The sequence below is a fragment of the Azolla caroliniana genome, unplaced genomic scaffold (genome assembly GCF_043228905.1).
Source record: "Azolla caroliniana isolate FFs.n. ecotype wild unplaced genomic scaffold, voAzoCaro1.0.p SCAF_11, whole genome shotgun sequence".
Classification (NCBI taxonomy): domain Eukaryota; kingdom Viridiplantae; phylum Streptophyta; class Polypodiopsida; order Salviniales; family Salviniaceae; genus Azolla; species Azolla caroliniana.
In genome coordinates this window covers 19,409,852-19,431,815 of record NW_028230446.1, presented here as the reverse complement: position 1 = coordinate 19,431,815, position 21,964 = coordinate 19,409,852, and the positions used below count along the sequence as shown (strand labels likewise).

The 21,964-nt window shown below is 36.8% G+C and overlaps 3 protein-coding genes across 4 annotated transcripts; 2 read left to right on the top strand and 1 right to left on the bottom strand.

Moving 5' to 3' along the window:
* Nucleotides 1-1,749: 1,749 nt before the first annotated feature.
* On the top strand, nucleotides 1,750-6,047 carry FACE2 (farnesylated protein-converting enzyme 2). Of its 2 annotated transcripts, none has more exons than XM_087327636.1 (8): nucleotides 1,750-2,099; nucleotides 3,073-3,141; nucleotides 3,870-4,076; nucleotides 4,779-4,890; nucleotides 5,086-5,157; nucleotides 5,250-5,312; nucleotides 5,401-5,487; nucleotides 5,634-6,047. In XM_087327636.1, exons 1-8 carry the CDS (start codon nucleotides 1,851-1,853, stop codon nucleotides 5,768-5,770), a joined length of 996 nt encoding a protein of 331 aa, XP_087183762.1. In that variant the 5' UTR covers nucleotides 1,750-1,850; the 3' UTR covers nucleotides 5,771-6,047. The 2 variants fall into 2 exon arrangements, with proteins under 2 accessions (XP_087183762.1, XP_087183763.1); XM_087327637.1 differs by having other exon boundaries at nucleotides 1,752-2,099; nucleotides 5,401-5,484; nucleotides 5,632-6,047.
* Nucleotides 6,048-8,394: 2,347 nt separating this feature from the next.
* Nucleotides 8,395-11,411, top strand: LOC147858344 (zinc finger CCCH domain-containing protein 14-like). The gene is made up of 3 exons (XM_087327715.1): nucleotides 8,395-8,607; nucleotides 9,633-9,717; nucleotides 10,568-11,411. The coding sequence occupies exons 1-3, from the start codon at nucleotides 8,466-8,468 to the stop codon at nucleotides 11,325-11,327; spliced, it is 987 nt and encodes a 328-aa protein (XP_087183841.1). The 5' UTR covers nucleotides 8,395-8,465; the 3' UTR covers nucleotides 11,328-11,411.
* Nucleotides 11,412-13,075: 1,664 nt separating this feature from the next.
* Nucleotides 13,076-20,373, bottom strand: LOC147858343 (DEA(D/H)-box RNA helicase family protein). The gene is made up of 9 exons (XM_087327003.1): nucleotides 19,902-20,373; nucleotides 17,422-17,697; nucleotides 17,021-17,344; nucleotides 14,691-14,882; nucleotides 14,454-14,609; nucleotides 14,040-14,367; nucleotides 13,852-13,957; nucleotides 13,611-13,759; nucleotides 13,076-13,514 (listed from the first exon to the last, which is right to left on the bottom strand). Exons 1-9 carry the CDS (start codon nucleotides 20,343-20,345, stop codon nucleotides 13,144-13,146), a joined length of 2,346 nt encoding a protein of 781 aa, XP_087183129.1. The 5' UTR covers nucleotides 20,346-20,373; the 3' UTR covers nucleotides 13,076-13,143.
* Nucleotides 20,374-21,964: the final 1,591 nt, after the last annotated feature.

Sequence of the window (21,964 nt, the reverse complement as noted above, 5' to 3'; positions counted from 1 at the left end):
CACTCGTTGATAAATCTTTTGGTTCAATGTTGGTCTTTGGAATATTCTTGTTCTTGTATTCATGTTTTCCTTGGTAATATAACTACATTCTCCTCTTGTTTTTTGTTTCCTCTTATTATTCTCTTCAATCATTCTATCTTGTTCTTGTCTACGACCATGGCATTACGTATTAGAGTTGATGGCTACATCATCTTCATCCTCATTGGTATCCTCTCATTTTGTCTTATTCTCAACTATGACCTTTACAATAATGGCCTTCTTATTTGCCGATGACAAGTGTGGTGGGATCATTGCCCACAAGGTCGTGGCCTATGTGCATGGCAAATTGTTATTGCCTGAACTACTGGAACCCATTAGTGATGTATTTGTATAGCCCTTGATTGGCTTCTAGCAAGAGTGTAAAGAAAGTTGTGATTATTCTTTGTTGATTTGTCTTGTTATATTGATGTCCTTCAACAACTTCCCCTCATGTCTCTTGAGTTGTAACAAGAAAAGTCCTATGCAATGTTGGTCCTCTTATTCCAACAACTTAGTCAAACCTTTGATTAAAGAACCAATTGTATCTCCCTTTTATTTCATGAAAAAGTATATGCAATATATGTGCATATCTCAATTTCTAATTAATGTGAAGAAGTTTGCAACTAACCTATCACTCTTATGCAACTCATGGGACAAATGTTTGTCCATATAAGAAGGCATGATGATGAATCTATACTCCGATTGTGTGTAAAAAGTGTCGTATAATGGTCCATCTTCTTATCGAGAGTTGTGGGGCTGATCCATGTTGTTTTGTTTTCCAACTCGATGATATCAATTCTAATCATTCTATTCTCGTTCACTTTGGTCATGTTTAGATGAGGAGAACCTACCCTATGTTGGAAGGGGGGCTAGTGCATTTATGCTTATTGCCTTGTGACTCAAATCATCGTTACATTTCAACATACCATCAATGAATATCTCTAGGTTTAGCAAGTTGTTTTGATGACATAAGTCTAGCCTTGAGTAACTTCGTTTAGGATGCTCCCCATAAGCCATTGGATATTGCTCATTAATTAGATATAATGCATCAATGATTATTGTGACTGCTCTCATCTCTACTCAAATTATGTAATGGGGCATGGATGCTTCCTCCTTATCACGTGAGCAATCGTTGAGATAAAAGGTGTCTCGAAATCATTGAAGTTATTTGCTTTGTTAGGACTTAGACATGGTGTTTATACTCCATAGAGAAGAGTTGGAGCGACAAGTGTATCAAATTGGTTTGAAGCTCTTGGAACTGCAAAATGTGCACATTGTCTTCCAAAGAGCACCACACGCGGCACATCCATGAGAAAGTTGAGAGAGCAAGCAGCTCTCCATAAGGAGAACTGAGGCCTTGTGAATGTTACTCCTAAGTACTACACGTAGGAGCGTGTCTATGCCACCTTCTCCTCTCGTGAGATGGATTTTAGTTCGTATAAAACTTTGAGTGGTTCTAAAAACCACTACTTTAGTTTGATTTATATGTCGCTCTTTTTATTGTAATTATCTTACCCTAAGGGTAAGGTGTTACATTACTAGCCCTAGGTCTCTCTCTTTGATCTATACTTAAAAGGTCAAACTATGGTTAAGTGTAGAAGAAGAGTTGGGGGCACACCGGCAAATCTCGAGAAAGCAGTACCGGGTGACCGGCAAGGAAAGAAAAAGAAACTAACCGGCAACCGGAAGGGAGGAAGAAAGAAAGTCTGAAAGGCGAGCTTTCTCAGTGTCCAAAAATGGCGGGACAGTATGCAGGATAACGATGTGGACGAAGCAGAAGCAGAAGCAGAAGGAGCAGCAGCAGCAGAGGTGTTAGAGAACAAGAGTTCGCCATGGAAGCTACAGAGGGAGATCCTCTTCATCTCCATCACGATCTCCATCTCATCTCCCCTTTGGCCGCTGTATGCGCTTGTGCAGCCATGGCATTCCTGTACGTCTCTCTCCTGTACCTCCCTTCCCTCGTCCTGCGCCTCCCACCTCCCCCTTCTCTCCACCACCACATCCTTAGACGCTTCGCTGGAGCCATCGCGGCGAGCTTCCTGTGTGTCCTCATCTCTCAACGCCTCCTTTTCCACGTATCTGTAAGTTATTCCCCCCGATAATTTTTGTCTTTGTTCTTATTTTCCTTCTTCGCACATGTATCTAGGTACCTTGTCTTGTGTTGAATCTGGTCCATCTCCAGGCAATATTCTCCTCGTCCCTTCCATAAGCATCGAGAGCGATACGAGTTGTCCTCTGCCTGCATCATCCATCCTTTCCTTTTCATCATCACTTAGAAATTGCTTACGAATCATCTTTTTCACATAGTTAATATATGAATCATGTTTTTCTCTGTGAAATTTGGCATCACCTCAGTACAGCATCCCATATTTGAGCTCGATTTTTTGCAGTCCTTCCTGTACAGCATTGTCCTTAGCATGTGAAACATCTTGCTTTCACTCACAAGTGAAATACATGTCTTTGCATCATCTCACAACAATTCACAGCATTTCACATGGAGAAGTATGCTTTGTGGCCTTACCTCACAACATTTGACGTGAAGAATTATGTGTCTTTTTATCGTCTTACAGCATTTCAAGTAATTTTCTTTTTCTTTGCATCATTTCACGTGTGAACCATATGTCAGAAAACAATTCACAGTATTCTTAGTGAAGAAATATGCTTCGTTGCATCACCTCACAATAGTTCAAACGAAGTAGACTTGAGGCAAAAAAAGATGCAATAAAAAATTCATGATGAAATGGAGAGATGTCCCCATTAAGAAAACACTAGCAGAAAATGCGAATGAAGTTTGTGCACGTGAATGCATTTCAAACGATGCATTACATCCCAAGAGCTATATGGAAAGTGTTGTTATAGACGGATAACCCCCTGTTCTTAAGGAATCATCTACAAGATGGTATGTATATTTGTTCCTATAGGTCGACCTCCTTGTAGACAGTAAAAAATCTATTCTTTTTACTCTATTCACAACACTAACATACATATATATATATATATATATATATTCTCTTTGCATAATCTCACATAATTGAAATGTTATGTACACCATAGATAAAAGTGGAAAGAAATATGGACATGGTTTCTTGGCTTGATACTTTTGGGATCAGATCTCATCATTTGGTAAGTCGACTGTCCTTGCTTTTCTATCTTGCAGAATCACGTGCCTAGTCTTATGTATAGTTCTACTTCTGTATTTGGTTTATTTCATTGGAGAAAAAGATATTAATGCAAAATGCATTATGTCTTTCTCTTATTTGCAAAGATAGTGATGACTGGACCTGTAGAACTATTTCGAAGAAAGAGAAAAAGATGTATTATCTTTGAAGAAACAGCCTATGAGACCAAACAAGATGTTATGTAGTATATAAAAAGGAAAGTAATTTATTAGAGTAAACATAATATTTAAAAAAATAGCAGAGAAAGGATAACAATGTAGTATAGATATGTGATGAAAGTTAATACTTATTAAAAAGTACATTAATGCAAAATGCATTCTGTCTTTCCCTTATTTGCAAAGATAGGGATGTCTGGACCTTTAGAACTATTTCGAAGAAAGAGAAAAAGATGTATTGTCTTTGAAGAAACAGCCTATGAGACCAAACAAGACGTTATGTAGTATAGAAAAAAGAAAAATAATGTATCAGAGTAAACATAATATTTAAAAAAATAGCAGAGAAAGATTAACAATGTAGTATAGATATGTGATTGAAAGTTAATACTAATTAAAAAGTAAGAGGATATTTTTCTTACTAGTTTTAAGGTTTTTTAACGTAGATGTTTGAAAATCATAGTTTCGACTCTTTAAAATGCAGTGCTAATAACTACTACAATGTTACTTTATAAAACAGTGGCAAGCAGTTGCATTCCCTGTCATTTTGACGTCTTTGCTCTACCTGGGGCCTCTGATTGCAAGGGTATTAGAAATGTATGAGAAGTGGCATCAGGGAACTAATGCCACAAACTGTGGCTACACATTGAAAGAGGCAGCTTGGTGTTTCGTAGATAACTTGAAACTAGTATTTGGTGATATTCTTGTCTGGAGGAATTATATTCTGGTCAGTGTTTCCTTTTCTTGAAGCAGTTAAACTGCTGAATTATAGGAATAACAATAAAAAGAGGATAATTGAAGTATGGAAAAACATGTGTTTGACTATGAAATTAATATGATTTTTTCATTCAGAAATCTTTGTGAATTGTTCAACAAATGTGAATAGTTGATGATCAACATGATGTTTATTATTCCATTTCTATCATACAATTTGATTTGTGCTGCTCAGAATTTGGCTTTAATTATTTTATAATCAATCCCACTTTCTTAGTCATGCAGTTGTACATATTCTGGGTTTACAAATATATCTCTATATCTATCTTTATATAATATATGTATATATCATATTTGTTTATCTAATCTGGTTTTGGGTATGGATTTTGATCTCCTGTTTCATAAGAACCCCCGGAAAAGTCAGGTGTTGAACTCATACTTGTGTGTTTAGGGACTTGACTGCCACATTAGGATTCTGACACACTTCCAGGAAACTTCCTCAATAAATTTTCGTCTGAGGAACCACCACCATATGGTTGCATAGGTTCTTTATTTGTTTATATGCATATTCTGTGGGAAAAAGGGGGGGTATTTGTGGCAGATAGCAAAATGAACTTTCTTTAATTCTGAAATTGGGCAAAATGCACCTTTGCTTAGTGGTTTGTAAAGTGCACAGATCATAAGCTTACAATTGGTTTTGCTGTCTATTCTTCAGGCACCATTGACAGAGGAAATTGTGTTTAGAGCATGCATGATACCCCTTCTACTTTGTGCTGGAGTACGATCCATCACAATTATTTTCTTTTGTCCATTATTTTTTGGTCTAGGTACAAAGCAAAAAATACCATACTAATTTAAACAATGAAGAAGAAAAATGATGTGCCTTTGCCGTAAACAGGCAGACCTTGTTACATATACGAGAATGACAAAATATCGGAAATTGATGGAGCATAGGAGCTTATATTTCATCTGTGTAAATTGAAAAGGAGCTAATATATATCTATATAATTTAATATTCACAGCTCATGTAAACCACTTCTGGGAGCTTGTACATATACAAAATTATGACAGGACAAGAGCACTTATTATTGTAGGTAAATAGTTCTCCGTCAAACCTTGTGAATTTCAATATTTGGAAATGTAGAGTTATGTTTTTATGAACCATCTGTGGTGGGTCCATTTTCAGGTATTCAGTTTTGCTATACAACTATTTTCGGTTGGTATACCTCGTTTCTCTACCTGCGTACTGGTAACATTTTCAATGCATTGGTAATTTCTATTTATTGGTATTCCGAGCATTCTTGAAGATCATGATGATTATCATTTTGTGATTGTAGGAAATATATTGGCACCATTAAGTGCTCATGTTTTTTGCAACATTATGGGATTACCTGATCTTCGTTCAGTGGTGCAAAAAAAAGGTAGTATTATCATCTTGTTTGATGCACTGTTATGTTATTATGGAATCAGTTTTATAATATATTGCAAAAATGCTAGTATGTACTGTATATATTAATTAGATCAGAATAAATTCCTAATACTTGGAAGTATTTTGTTGGTGGCTGCAGAGTTAATTTTCCTTCTTGTAGCTGGTATTGTCAGTTTTTTCTTCATGCTTTCACCATTGTCAGATCCGTCAATATACAATTACCTTTCTGGTGGATGCAATTACTGGTTAGGCTATTGCAGGTGGAAGTAGCACAATGACATCGTAAAACATTCCATCTGAAGCTGAATGAAGAAGGAATTCAATGGATCAAATCACTAGGAGGTAGTTTGGATTGTGAAACAGCTGAGGATGAACGTGAATTGCCATGTGACTCGGGAGCAAAAACTGGGTGATTAACTAGTATGCTGATGCTTTTGGATACATATATAAGAATGCAATCCGAAACTTTGACTCTCACATGTTTTGACATGCTCAGCGAATAACTCATACCAACTTGCCACAGTAATATGTAATGATTTGGAACCATCATACCAACTTGCCATGTGACTCGGGAGCAAAAACTGGGTGATTAACTAGTATGCTGATGCTTTTGGATATATAAGAATGCAATCCGAAACTTTGACTCAAATGTTTTGACATGCTCAGCGAATAACTCATACCAACGTGCCACAGTAATATGTAATGATTTGGAACCAACATATCTCACAATGAATCATTAGGCATGCTGGAGGTGGAGCTCAAATTTCGTACAAGTGGAATATTTGCTCCTTAACTTTGGAAATGATGAATAATTTATTGATACCTCAAGGCATTCTAAAGTTTTGGAAAATAAAGCTTTTCTGTGACGGTTTGAAAATGTAAGGTATCCTCCCCTTCTGTCTGTGTTAGATAGTAGGCTTGTCAAACTTGGACTGGAAGCTAAGCTGCTCATATGTGAGTCGTAAATTCTAGTCTTTAAGGTGGATCAAAACCTTCATTTATTGTTGGCTAGGTTTCAGAGATTGTTTGCAGGCATTGATTCTCTACCATGCATGGAGGTAAATTGCCAAAGGAGAGAATTGTAAATCTCAATATCCATAACCAAAGAGGTAGGAGAGATCAATATCATCATGATAGGAGCATGGGGTCTGATTTTGATTGCCAAAGTTATAGAAATGTGAACCATAAATTCTCTCATTCCATGCTTTAAAATGTGTTGTAATACAGTATGTTTTCTACTTGCCAGAAACTTGGCATCATCGTGTGCAATTACATAAAATGCCTGAAATGTAGAACTGCAGACTTGTTCCATCAATAGCTGGATAGATATATATACCAATATACTAAAACTATTAACACATTATAAACTTCTGTCTTTTGTGAATGCATTTTCTTAGGTGGTTTATTATTCACAAATCAGAAGCCTTATTTTTTGTGACATTGTGTGTGCAACAAAGCCATATTTATTCATGTGGTACAAATGAAATTGATCTCTAAAGTTGGAATGTGTAATCTTCAAGTTTCATGGATACAAATGCCAAATTATTGGTTAACTTTATGTGGCTTATTAAATTTTCATATGGATATGCAAGAGACAACTAGGTGAAAATTTGTCTTTTTTTTGGAAAATTTTGTGAGCATTCATGTTGAAATACCTTTTAAATTATTTGAAGAAGCATTTCGTTTCCCTATAAAGTCAAATTTTGTTCTAGGTATGCAAGCTTTAAGTTGATAGAGGCACATAAAAAAATTTGTGTACTCATTTGCAAGAAGAGTATGATATACTGAGTACAGTAATGAGAGCTAAACACTCACTTTTTTACCAACCAGTACTAGGTGAGAGCCTGATTATATGCTAACTGAACTGCATATAGAGACTCACGACATCATATGTTACCCATTTGATTGTTGACAACTGGATTTGGCATGTTAATCATTGAAATTTAATGTCGTTTCAATGCCAACATATTGAATGATGCTACCTACTATTATAGATAGTTTCAAGTCAACAAGTATATTGACTTATTGTAGAAAAACTGAGTGCGTTACATACTCATTGGCAGGTCATCAGCTCACAACTTTTTGAGACCCATTCTCTCATGCATAAAAGAATATAAGTGGAAATTCACATATTATGCTTATATGTATTGAGAAAATAAATACACTTTACACTGATTTTTAATTTGTTAATTAGGAACTTTTGTTAGGAGTTTAATGAATTGAGATTATTATGCTAGCTAAGTTAACATATGGATAATCCTTAACTTAAATTGATGAAGGGCATGCTTTACCTATCTAAGTTTTGCTAATGTTTTTAAAATAACATGCCTATGTCTCAAAGTGGATGCAATTGATTGGTATAGGATGCTCATGTTGTGTGTGTATGTACGTATGTGGTATATGTGTGTGTGTGTGTGCATGTGTGTATGTATGTATGTGGTATATGTGCACGCATGTATGTATGTACGTATGTATTTATGTGGTATATGTGCGTGCACATGTATGTATGTATGTATTTATGCGGTATATGTGTGCGCGCATGTATGTATGTATATATTTATGTGGTATATGTGTGTGTGCATGTATATAGGCGTGTACGGTGTATGTATATGTATATGTTTATGTCACATGTGTATGTGTATGTGTATGTAGGTAACATTGGAAACAAGCGAGTGCTATGTGTCAACTAGGAAGGGTGTGTGTGGTATCTATCATGTATGTGGTATGGGTATGGCAAACGTGTGTAAGCTTGGACGAACACGTTTATTACGTTCTATGTATGGGTATGTGTATATGTATGTACATATTGATTGGTATGTGGGTAATTTCAGAAACAGGAGAGGGGTATCGATACACAAGGGTATGTTGTAAATTTGGATATACACAGTGCAAACCCACACAGGCGCAGGCACAAAGAAAATAGAGACACAGAAGAAAGCACAGAGATAGAGGTTTGGTTTAGGGTTTTGGCGAATGGAACCTCCTCTTCCTCCGCTGAAGAAGAAGAAAACGAACCTCGCCCTATCCAATTCTACCGTCCTTTCTCATTCTCCGTCTCCTTCCTCCTCCTCTTCCTTCTTCTTCGATGACCATATTCTCAATGGCCATGCCTCAGGTAAGCTTCTTGCCCCTACTCTCCTTCTCTTTATGCTTGGTTTTGTAGCTGTGGTTTCCTTATTCTTCTTCTTCTTCTTCTTCTTCTTCTTCTTGTTTCTTCCATGACCAAATTCCATGACCACATTCTCCACACCTGTGCTTCAGTTGTTAGTCTCTAATTTGCGTCCGTAGTCATGGTGCTCTTCTTCTCCTTTTCTTTACTGTACTCAGACTGCTCGTATATTTCTTTTGTTTCGGTATATCAAGTTTGTGGTTAAAATCATTGCCTTGATTGTCATGCTGTTTGTTTTCTGGGGAAATGTAAGTTCTGAATTATTCATTCTATTTGATACACTCAGAAGAAAGCTAATGGGTGAAACAAGATAATGATGTCCTGAGTTATCTGAAAGGCATAAGCAAAGCTGCAAAAAGATGATACGACCAACATGTGTAGGAATATTATCTGAACAGACATTTCAAAATGATACCTTCTTCCAACAAGATATTACCATGTGGATATTATATGAAACAAGTTGGAATTAGGATATACACGTATATAATAACAGTGTAGATATAATAAAAAACGCTTTAATCTTTGATAATATGCCAAACAGCCAGTTTCTTAAAATATTCTTAAAATTAACATCTTATAAATACGTGCAGAACACTTCGAATATTATGAAAATATTGGAAAACTTGAATCTTTTGAAAAGATCTGAAACATATAACATATCTTGAAAATATTTGAATGTTTGAATATAATTGAAACAAGGTTAATAGTCAGGAATTATATTTCCACTTGATTTTCTAATTTTTGAACATTGTTGAACAAGTTGTGTAACTAAGGTAATTTGTGAAACACTTGAATTTCTTTATTGGTATAAAGAATAATTTGAAAACACACTTGAATATTTAATTACTCAAAAATATGCCCGCCAAATTTACTGCTTTTGGAAGATTTTCCAGGTTGATCATTTGATGGAAATATTTGATTATAACATGTGGTTCTTCATCTAAAAATTTGACTTACATAAATACTCTAAGGAACCAAAGGAAGTGTTGGAGCAGAGAGGGAGCCATTATCAACAAATATAGGAAGCAAATCAAAGGCTTGCCTCAAATTTTTCAGGTTTTAATCCTTATCCTGTTTGAAAAGAAATGACACATCAAACTTAATAAATATACTATTGGAAATCCAAGATCCTGTCCTTTTAAGCTTTGGACTCAAAATTTCTAGGAACGGGCCCAATCTATGTTATAATGGAAATCAGAAATAATTTCACCATTAACTTTAACAACTTTAATTAAGATTAAAATAATTTCACCATTAGGAATGTGAGTGGACATCTATATGTTTTATATGCCTTGTAGACATGTAACAACTTTAAGTAAGATAAAAATACATACATTTATACATACCTCTAAACAGTATACATTTCATACTTGTGAGTGAACATATTGTACGTGTGCATCAAATAGTTTATACAAATATATGTTCGTTGAAAGTTGAGATGAATTTCTTAATAATTCCGAAAGCTATTGAAGCTGCTAAGCTGTATGCCCATTGAATACTAATATGACCAATTAGAAAGTGCTACACTTCCGTGATAGAGACAGATTTGGGTGTTGGTTTTATCAAATTAATAACTTCAATTCCAGAGTTTATAACTATGTTTATATTTTGTAAGGCCATCAGTTAAGCACTCCTCAGTGTTTTTCCAAAATTGTCATTTATGGATATATATCTGGACAATTGTCTGACAAAGATTTGCCAGATATTTATGGCGTGCCCAGATTATCAACAAGAAGTGTCTCATTATTCTGATGGATATTATGCAAGCTTAAATGTTTTTACTGTTGCAGGTGCTGCTTTTGTAAGAAATATATTATTTTGCGTAGTTGTGGCTATATTCCGTAAGTTGTTAGTGCATATATGTGATTCTTTGGGAACATTAACTCTCTATGGTTTGGATTTTCAGTACATCTGGTTGTCCATATGGGGAGGGTTGTCACTTCTTACACTATGTGCCTGGTGGAATGGTATCTCTTGGGTCTTACCCTTCTGGAAATAGTTCTATGGTTTTACGAAAAGAATCATTAGGTCACACTACTCCTATGATGCCTCAACGTGAACAAGGATCAACTCGTCCAGGCTTCAAATCACGCCTATGCAAGAGTTTTGATACCCCAGAGGGATGTCGATTTGGCCAGAAATGTAACTTTGCACATGGAGAGGCGGATTTGATGAAATCTAATAGTAATTTTGGAGATCGAAGAAGACCACTTGGATTTTCTCCTAATGCAACATTTGAAGATAATATAGTTTTGAAGGCTTATAAGGAGCCATCCCCTCCTGGGCTTGCGGCCTCATTTGGAGCTGTGTCGATAGCCAAAGTTGTTATTGATGCAGCTCTTTCTGGTATCATCATCGGTAAAGGGGGGGTCAATGCCAAGGCGATTTCTCGCACAAGTGGTGCGAAAATCTATATAAAAGATCATGAGTCAGATGTGTCTCTTAAAAATGTCGAAATGGAAGGTTCGTTTGATCAGATCCAAGAGGCGAGTAGGATGGTTCGAGAGCTTCTTTCTGACAAAGATATCACACGCCTCAAGGCAAATGGTGGTGATTTCAAATCGAAACTATGTGAAAACTTTCCAAAGGGAACTTGCACATTTGGTGATCGTTGTCATTTTGCTCACAGCCAAGGTGAATTACACCATCAGTCTGATCCTTTTTAGGAAAACATTTCGGGATTAACTTTAGGAAAGTTTGTACGTTGATGGTGCCTTTATTTATTCAACTTATATCTGATTTGGGTCTAATTTAGGTAACGTACATCATGTTGATTTTATCTCAATTTTTTCAATGAATTCGTCAATGGTACATATTGCTAAGTTTCAGTAGGAGCTCTTATTTGATAGCCTTCTAAAGACAGACTGGATGAATTAGCCTCAGCATGTATAAGCATTATTTTTTCCCTATTCTCAATTATCAATGTGCATGAGTCATGTAGATTGTGGTGTTCCAAATCATGATTCAATTGTAATTTTGCTCCCAAATAGTGGATATATAGTGGGGTGCTGAAGCTTCAATAGTATCTGATTTATGATATAAGACAGAGATCAAGATTATATATATAAGACAAAGTTGATTAAAGTCTTGGCATGTACCTTTTGCAATTGTTTTGAACTTTATATTGAATGATAAAATTTTAAGTTTGTTTAACTCTTAGAATAACTGCTAATACTTTGAGAATTATTAGATATAAACTTAAATGTTAATCAACACATAGATATGATAGTGACGTTCAAAACTGAGGAGTATTAACTAAAATCATGTTCTTTATTTCATGAACTGTCAAATAGATTCATGCCAAAAATCATGAGTTTATGAAATTATAATGATGAGAGAATGAACTAATTTCAAGCATATATCCACATGAACGCTACTGAAATTTCAAGCATATATCCACATGCCAAAAATCATGAGTTTATGAAATCATAATCATGAGAGGGTTGTTTCCAGAAATTTCAAACGTGTCATTCCAAAATATCTACTGAAACCAAAAAGTTTGATTCCTTTCTCCCTTCTCACACCATCACATTATGCATCACAACTTCTGTTCCATTTTCATAAAACCTGAACTAGCAGAGAGCACTTGTTAAACATTTACATATTAATTAAACCTAAAAGCCAAGCTGTAGCAACTAAATTGATAACCAAGGGGGAATGACGATCAGGATATCAATAATGAGGATTGACGCACATGATAATTTTCACATTAATAATGCACACACTTTCTTGTAAATGATCATCCGGCATATGAATATAACTAAAGCACAAAAAGTATTTCTATTGGACTGAGTTGAGAAACTTTCACATAATGCAGTTGAAAAGCGTGTCCACCTCTCCTAATGCATCATTCATAAGATTGCATGATTATTAACTCAAAATAGTTCATACAGGAACAGATCTCATGATTATCTAATAAGTCTTTGATTGCATCTCTCATTAATCAGTTTGATATATATCAGTTAATCTTCCCCTTACAGTTTATTCACCATGGCTGCTATATGACTTTCTTCATGAAAGAAATAGTTTGAGATTATGGATAGTTTCTTTTATAAAAGGTGGAATCATAAATTGAAAGATGCCAAGTACACTTACTAACAGAAGTTTCTAAAATTTCTGCATGCTTCCAGTTTTTTTCCAATAAAAAATGGATTACATTGTTTTCAGAGTTCACATACTTTGAAACTTAAAAGACAAATTTTATCAGCTCAGAGAGATGGGTATGTGTAAAAGCCAAAGCTACAATCTCTCGTTGACAGACTTCCGTTGGTATTTTTTTCTTCTGTCAAAAAAGGATTTTACATTCTTCTAATGGGATATAGAACAAAAAGGAAAAGCTGGATATGTAAGTGTGATATATAATATATATGTATATATCTTAAGAAAAAATAGGAGATTCAAGAATGCACACACATCTTGAATGGAGCAAGCAAGATCATTAAAATGAGGTTAGAAAAAGACTCATCTGTAATTCGGAACATATTAACATTGTCGTGACTTTAACATATCAAGGGCAATTGATTCTTGTAGAGATGAAGACAAATTTCCAAGATTTGATTTAGCTTCCTCATGAATTGGGCTTTCACCTCCCGATGATGCATCATCTGAAGAATCATCCGTAAAATACTGCTTTTGTGCAAAAAGCTTTGTTTTCTTGTTCAGACCATCTTCTTCATCTTCATCTTCATCTTCATCTTCACCTCCATCATTTGTCTTCCCAGCCCATTTCTTTTTGTTTCTTTTATCACGAAGTCTCTGCTTCTCAAGTATTTTGTCTTCCTTGTCTCGTTGCATCATTTCCTGTTTTAGCTTTTTATACCGCTCTTGGGCAGCTTCCTTGAGTAACCCTGTATCTACATGACCATAGAGTGATACAAATAAAGGGCTCAGTTATGAAGTTATCCAATATTAACATAACGAGAAAAACAAAGACAGGCTATATAAAGCACCTGCAATATTTCCTTCTTTATTAGAAGCAATTTGTTTAGCAAAGGCAGCCAAAGGTGGTACAGCATTTCCTTCCTCATCAAACACGAACCTCTTCCCTGCTGGCCTGTTTGGGTTTATTTTTAACTTCTTCTTAGTCACCCTTGTAGGTCTGAAAAAGCAGAGATACAGGACCCCATGAGAAACACAGGTGAACGGGCATTCATCCATACAATAGTTGCAAATAAAGTTTGGCATACTTACAGCTCGGTCCCATTCATCCTTAATGCATCATGCTCCTCTTCTCTTCCTCTCTTCTTTGTAAGAAGTTTATCTTCAGGGGTATCTAGACTAATTTTAACCTGTTTAGCTATAGCATTGCAAAATACACAAGATTGAGAAAAGGACCAAAAAAAGAAATTTCAGTACTCCCATGTATATGGCATACATACCCTTGGTTTCAGAAGGCATTGAGATCTTCAACATTTCTTCATCATTATCATCATCCAATACTTCTTTTTTGGAAACAGATTTATCAAACTTAGCATTCTTTCTGCCCTTTTCCAAGACCCGGATCCGTGGAGTGGTCGGCAAGCCTAATGACAATGCATACTCTTCAACAGGAAGCTTTGTTACATCAAATATTTCTTTATTGCCACGTAGGTGTATCGACTTCACATAAGTAACAAAGGCACGCTGTGCCATGTACTTGAGGTCTGGATCCTTGGACAAAAGACCACCTAATGGACCTGACACTCTCTGAACTTTATCATGATTCACCTGAAACAAAACAACAAGAGTGAATAAATCTTTATGGAACAAATTTCCAAAAAGACATGGCTGATAACACATTCGGACTAACTCACCTTGATGGTTTTGATTGGTATTTTTGCTGCATGTAGATCTTCAATCATTTTAGCCTCAGAGGGTGCTAAAAACATCACAGAGTGGCCTCCAGAAGTATACCGGGCTGTCCGTCCAACCCTATGGATATAGGAAGGAACATCTTCTGGGCAGTCCACCTATCAAAATAATTAATCCAATGTCATCTGTTAGGGTATAATTAAAACGTAATCGTTAATGAATTGCCCTATAGCTGATACCTGAACTACCCAGTCTACTGCTGGGAAGTCTAGACCCCTAGCCGCAACATCTGTGGCAAAAAGAATAGAATGTTTCTCTTCACAGAAATTGAAAAACACAAGCATCCTCTGAGTTTGTTTCATGCGCCCATGCAGGCACTTTAATGGTACACCAGGACGAAGCCTTTTAAAGCTCTCATGTACAAACTTCACCTGTCAGATACATAAAGAGGTTAGACATTAATTACAAATTTTCTACTCAGTAAACATGGTCCATGAGATACATTTGTGTGACCTCAGCAATGTATTAATTTTCTTAAGGATTGTCTTTTCTGGAAGGCAATAGATGAGTTGAACACATCACTATCTATCCTCACATTGCAAGATAGACTTTTACTCTATCATTACTAGAGAAAGTTCAAATAAATTGAGTTAAAGAACATAAATCTCAGGCTTCAAAACACTAGAGCCAGTTACAATAGTTTTAGCTGACCATTGCAATCAGTACCAGTTCCGAAAGGATACAATCACAATGATATACATTACAGGGAAATCCTCCGTCATATTTTCTAGAACCCCTCTTCCAAGGTTTGTGGGGACAAATCGGCACGACAACAGGTTGAAACTCAGTGGATCGTAGCAGCAGGGCTGCTCTGCCACTTACAATACCTGGCCACATATTTAAGTTGTATGCAAAGGATTCACCTCCCCAATCGTTTGGAATTTCCATTCAGAGCCCTCAAGGCAGTACTTCCACTATCTTGAGGAAGACTCCTATCTGGTCAAATGTCAGACAGAAAGGTCTGGATTATCGTTGTTCGCCAGGGACTGAGAACTTTGCACAAAATTAGATTTTGTGCTCAACAGTAGAGGTAATTCTTAGTTTGTTAGCTACAGGCCAAAGGTACATGTATTTATTGGTGGATAAAGGACAGCAAAATCATAGTAGCACCAAACCATTGAGGAGAGTTCTAAAAGAGTTCATTGAAAGGAATTTCCAGGTGGTCATCCATCCCAGTATTGTCCCAAGTGCACTTTAACTATGGAGTTTATAGGAGAGCTGCTTGCCTGCACCCTTGCATTTGTACAAAATTAAAATTTCTACTCAATATCAGTAAAGATAGTCCTGTTTGTTACCTAAGTACCAAATGCCAAGGGGGGAGGGGGTGCATTTTCAACTCAATATGTGTAATAAATGTCATCGTTGAATGGAAGATCCAGGTGATTGTTACTGGCAAGGGGGCAGGGAGTGACTTAAACAATTGTCTGAAAAGAACTTTAGCAAATGTCTTAACACACTGTAAAGGAGGGATACATATCATGCTAACTTATATTCATCTACAAAGTTACCAAAGTGAGCAAACAAGCACCATCTGATTTTCTGTGTCCCGTTCTCATCATACTGAGCTTATAATCATCTATATATAAATACGATAAGGGTCCAGGATATTCAAGGTCAACACAAAAAACATTTGACTTCTCTACGTCCTGATCTCATCGTTTCTTTTAAACACTGCATACAACTTCTGCCTCAGATATTCATTAAGATTGTAAAGTGTGAAATCAGCTTCAATGTTCACAATCTGCCTTTGCTGAGGCCTTCTGCAAAGCAATCAAACGTTTCCCGTTTCTTTAGAATTAAAAATTTCTTGAGCACATTTGTGTCCCATTGTTTATGCAAAATGGTGTCTTACATATGCATTACTTCCAGGAAATACTTCCAAAAAAACCTGTGTTTTTGTTTTAAGCCAGACAAGAACAATCATCTTTTGTGGGAAATGGAGATGGCACGGCTAGGCATTGTACATAAGTTTTCTAAGAAAATGTCTATGCTTTGTAAAATTTGTAGCACTGGTATATCATACCTCCTCATAGCACAAATGACCACCGAGAGCACATTGTTTGAGAGGAAAATTTGTAATTTATTTTGTCATAGAGAAGATAATGAGCACATCCCTTGAGAATTCACTCCATGTTATTCCAACTAAGATTAGCAATAACATGGTTTCGCAATAATATCAAAACAAAAAACATCTTGTTCCTGTCATTAGTGCCCAGCGTACGCAAAAATTCAAAAACTCAAAATTGAGCATCTATGTCAATTAATGAAAAATAAAAGTTCATATGCTAGTGTCATTACTCTCTACAGAAGGACGTGTAAACTCCAGCCTGAATATTTAGGAAATGTGCAAATTCAACACAATAAAACGAGCAAATGACTGTACTAGTTACCAAATAAACATATGGATACAAGTGTTTTTAATCATATCCTATTGATAGTTCTATTGTCAACCATGTCATTCATCAAGAGCTCGTCTAGAAAGAGTGAAAAAAGAAGAAGACAAACTAACCTGCTTGCAGCTTGACAAAAAAACGAGTGTCTTAGAGTGAAGATGTGTTTTAATAAAACTCCAAAGCATATCCAATTTCTCATGTAAAGGAACAATCATTGCAGTTTGTTGCAGACGAGCTGGAGTTGCTACGGTAGATTCAGCATGCACTGCAAGGTATTCTGGGTCCTTAAGACTAAGCCTTGCAAGATCCTTCACAGACCTTGTCTGTGTTGCAGAAAATAGCAGTGTTTGTCTCTGTTTTGGGAGCTGACCAACAATTGCATTGAGAGTATTTGCAAACCCCATGTCTAATATTCGGTCTGCTTCATCCAGAACCAACATCTGCAATAAGAAAAAAGGACTGAGGGAAGCAGTATTAAATGAACACACAAAGAAAGTAGTATAAAATGAACACCCACCTGAAGATGAGAGCAGTCAAAATTAGGAGTTTCGTCCATATGTTGCAAAAGGCGACCAGGTGTGCAAACAATTATATTGAGTTGGTTGACACGATCTTTTTCCGCATCAACATCCTTACGACCCCCAATCAGCAATCCTCCACTAAGACTATGGTGCTTTCCCACCTTACGAAGCTCCTCAAAGATCTGAACGGCCAATTCTCTAGTTGGAGAAATAATTAAAGCTCCAACACCATCCATAGAACCCCATTGCATTCGGAACAATTTTTCCACAACCTGTGCACACACGACTGCCCAAGTTAAAGTTGACTTATCCGCAGGACATACTTATTAGGGACAGAGATAGATCAATAAAATGACCAATAACTAAACATGTACATTCATTCCATGTCTGTATTGTGAAAGGAGGAACACCATGTCAAACATTTCTTATCAAACACTTACCTAAGGGAGACTTGCATTTCCGAAGGATTTGCAATTATTAGGTCAAAATAGGATCATTTATGCAGAGACAGAGTGACTCAACCTGGAAAATCCCAAGAGATACCCATAAAATGGAAGCGGAAGCCCACCAAGTAGTAGGAAAAAAGCACACTGAGTGTTTAATACATATAAGAACAAGAAAAATATCCCAGAGAATATAACTGAATTAAATTTGATCATCATAGCGAAAGAATATGCCCAGAAAAGAGAAACACAGAAGGCGTATGCATTGAAATCTGACCAAATGGAAAGAACAGATGGATGCCATCAAATTAGAAATGGAAAATTGTTGAAGTAAGAGTGCTTACCACATGTACAGAAGACGTGCAGATAAAAATTAGAAAAACTATGCTATCTCAATATCTCATTAACTGGTCATGATAAGCACGATTAAAGATAAGCCAAAATGTTGCGGAAATCATCATTACCAATGTGATGGAGAGGGTAAACTGGCAGAAAACAACGTGGCAATAGTGACTGCATAGCATTCGCAACAAAGAATGTGGAGATAATGGATGAAAACCAGAGGCAACAAAGGCAGAAAAAGTGAATGGAACCCTCAACGAAGAGGGCAAATAAAAAGCTCGACCACTAGATGTGAATCAAGTCAACCCACTAGACAACACAAAAAATCTTGGAACAAAATTTGGTGCATCTGAAATCATCATTATGTGAGGCTGGAAAAGGATGAATCAATGGCCAACAACATATTTTTCTTCTATGAGGACATGGACCAGCAGAAACCTTTCCTCTCCAGAAGAAGGGCACTTAACAGGGGAAACTTTTGGACAAAAGCTTTACCCTATTGATGAAACACACTGCCAGGAGAATATACTAGGTGTGATAGATGCAAGAAAAGAGGGAAAATGGGTTGTGTATAAACTGCTCCAGCCTAGAAATCATCCGAGCCAATAAAAACAGAATAATCAATATAGATACTGTCATTTTGGAGTAAGGAGAACAAGTATGAACCCTCAAGTGCCACTTGATATAAAGATGGCTGACAATCAATTCCTTTTATCACAACTATTCGCGTATGGCTTTACTACCAACGCCTGTGTGGGTATTCATTCCTCTCCTGCACATACAAAGACTGATAGGACCTCTCTCTATGAATGAGATAGCTATAAGTCAAGTCCTCTAGTCTCCTATGAGCCAAGTGAAAGATTTTCGCAGTCTACATTAATACAGCTTTAAGAGAAATGATGATAATGATGAGTACCAAAATATCAGGCACATGACTCGTACCGTAATGAAATCATGAAGATCATTTCTCTCCATATTCAAATCACATGGAAGACACCCAAATGCACTTACTGAACTTTTTCATAGCCTCATTCCACTGCATCAACCAACCTCCAATATAATGTCCAGTTACCAGCCCATTCATGCTTGTGAACCATCTCCCAAATCATTCCAACATACATTAGGAGCATGACCATGGAGTTTTAGGAAAACTAGAGCTTTTGTTTCCGTTTCAGTATGAATAACATGAATTCACCAATACTTGTGATCACAATTTGTCTCATAGAACCAGTATGGCTTCTAGTAGACATTAATAGTTCGTTCATACTTTCTCTTTCTCTCTCTCAAAACCATTACATGGTTCAACAGATGGTCTGTATCCACTCTGACCAAGAAGAGCACTTGAGGAGTTCTTTGTCCCACATTCATCCATATGCTTAGGCAAGCCCACTTATATCCTGGATCATGCATTATGCAGATAGGAATGCATACAGTTCTCGTTTTAGATGTAAAAAGACTTCTAGTTCAATGCTTCTTAACAAAGCATTTTGAGCATGGCGAGTCATTTATCATCTCGACATACACTACATTAAAATGCGTGTTTTGATCCTAGCTGCCATATATAATCACCAAGGACTATAGTAAAATCTAGCGGGCAGCTCAGACCTGGGTTTATTTCGATATAAATCAGTCAAACTAAAAGAAAAAAAACCAGCCGAACAAAGCAACAAAAAGTAAAAAACCAAACCAACCGGAATCAAGAAAGTGAGCGTCTTTCCAGAGCCGGTTTTGGCTGCACCAAGGACGTCTCTCCCACAGAGCGCATGGGGCAAAGCCGCCCGCTGGATGGCGGTCATGTGGACAAATTTTGCATCAGCAAGACCACGCTTCGTCCGATCAGAAACAGGAAGCTGCTCAAAAAGCTTCGCGCCTACATAAGGAGCTGTTACTGCGTCTCCACCTTCTTCTCTTCCTTTTTCTCCCTCTCTTTTTATTTCTAGTGAAGACGCGAGAGGGTTAGAGCCTCGCGCCGGAGCTCCTTCCTTTAAACGAGCTTCGATGGCTTCGATTTCTTCTGCTTCTGCAATTCTACTGTCTTTCTTCCTTCGGAATGGTGGTTTCTTCTTCTTCTGCATCTGCTGCTGCTGCGCGTTTCTCGACTTCATGGTCACGGTGCCTTTCTTCATCACTGCCATAGCTGCTGCTTCTCAACTCCCCCAACTCGTCTTCTTCTTTCTTCTTCCTTCTTCCTTCTTGCGAGGATTAATTCATAATTAGCCCCTCTTTTTCTCTGTAATTACAGAAATGTCCCTAGGGTTTTACATACTTAACATTACCATCTCCATGTATCTCTCTCTCTCTCTCTCTCTCTCTCTCTCTCTCTCTCTCTCTCTCTCTCTCTCTCTCTCTCTCTCTCTCTCTCGGTACAAACTTGACCCTATGCTCTTCCACTTCCTTGGCCACATCTTATACATACCTACCTTACCGCATTAGGAATCCTTTGATGTCGGGTGTAACCCCACACAAATGACACCGAGAAATGTACAATGTGTCCAACATAAGTTCTTAGAAGCACTTGAGAGCAGACATTGAAGCTCTTCATGGGACGGACGTCCCAAACCTACAAAACAAACAGTCGAATAGAGATTGGGTGGGGGAGGATTGCTTTAAGAAGTTATAACGAGCGAGGTTCTAACCATCTCCTTAACTAAAGTTATGTTCCTGTACGTTGTCTTGACCAATGACGCTACGATCATGGGGCTTCTAGATGTTCCAAAAGTGCCTGAAATTTTGCTCATATGTGAATTTAATAACCCTTGCTTCATAGCCCACTCAAAGTCCGTCAATAACAACTTTCAAAGTTTTTTCCCATACCAAAGCATGACCATGACAAAGTGATGTGTGTACATATTTCTATAAGCTTTGGTGAGGGAGCAGGTTTGCAATAAAAGTGTTCCAAAATCTCCACTACATCACGCATGATGTGATGAAAATTATCTATGTATTTTGAAGATTCACCCTAATGGGAAAGCCCAAGTAGTAAGCATCTCCATGGGAGTACCCTTTGCTCAAGTGGAAGGTGTAATCTCCATACACTTATAAGTTTCGTTTTCATTTGTGGTGTTAATAGTTTCTCTTATGATGGGAGCCTTACATGTTTGTGCAATGGTTTAGAGCACCCAATAAGTGTTGCAATTTATGAGTTAGCCTCTTATATCCTTTATTTAGGTCTCAAACAAAATATCGAATGATATTACATGTAAGCCATGAATATTGATCGAATGTCTATCCTTGATCTAACATGGATAAGCCATGACAAAATACGTCAATAACTTAGCTTTTGTCACACGTTTCTTAAAAGCCATCAACCTTTTCTTTCTCCATTGCATTCCATCACAATGGATAACGAGATGTCCAACTATTTCATTTGGACTAACAAATTGATGCTCATTGTATATTGTCAATGGTGAGCAGGTTGAACTTGTTAAAGTTCACATGTAGTCCAAAAACTAAACCATATTGTTTAAGGGCATCCATTATGATTAGGGTATCATTTTGATTATTTTGTGACATGAAGGATGTGTCATTTGCATATGCTCGTGCCACAAAATCCTACCCATCACATATTTTCAAACCATGACCATGACCAAAAAACACTAGATTATCCATGCACAAATACTAGGAACACACCCGTAAGACAACTTTATATCTTCAATGAACCATCTGTGCATTAGCTTGATTGTATCTTCAAGTGTTGTGTTAACCACCATGATGTAATTGTTATCTTTGTCAACATCGAAATAGAAAATTCTTA

Bases quoted from the DNA above. Each gene is read 5' to 3' on its own strand.
- FACE2 (XM_087327636.1), top strand. From the start codon at position 1,851: ATGGAAGCTACAGAGGGAGATCCTCTTCATCTCCATCACGATCTCCAT. The intron at 4,077-4,778 runs GTCAGTGTTTCC...TCTATTCTTCAG, and splicing joins TCTGGAGGAATTATATTCTG to GCACCATTGACAGAGGAAAT. The intron at 5,488-5,633 runs GTATTATCATCT...GTGGCTGCAGAG, and splicing joins AGTGGTGCAAAAAAAAGGTA to TTAATTTTCCTTCTTGTAGC.
- LOC147858344 (XM_087327715.1), top strand. From the start codon at position 8,466: ATGGAACCTCCTCTTCCTCCGCTGAAGAAGAAGAAAACGAACCTCGCC. The intron at 8,608-9,632 runs GTAAGCTTCTTG...AAATACTCTAAG, and splicing joins TCTCAATGGCCATGCCTCAG to GAACCAAAGGAAGTGTTGGA. The intron at 9,718-10,567 runs GTTTTAATCCTT...TTGGATTTTCAG, and splicing joins GCTTGCCTCAAATTTTTCAG to TACATCTGGTTGTCCATATG.
- LOC147858343 (XM_087327003.1), bottom strand. From the start codon at position 20,345: ATGGCAGTGATGAAGAAAGGCACCGTGACCATGAAGTCGAGAAACGCG. The intron at 17,345-17,421 runs GTGGGTGTTCAT...TTCTTATTGCAG, and splicing joins TTGACTGCTCTCATCTTCAG to ATGTTGGTTCTGGATGAAGC. The intron at 13,515-13,610 runs GTGCTTTATATA...ATGGTCATGTAG, and splicing joins TAAAGAAGGAAATATTGCAG to ATACAGGGTTACTCAAGGAA.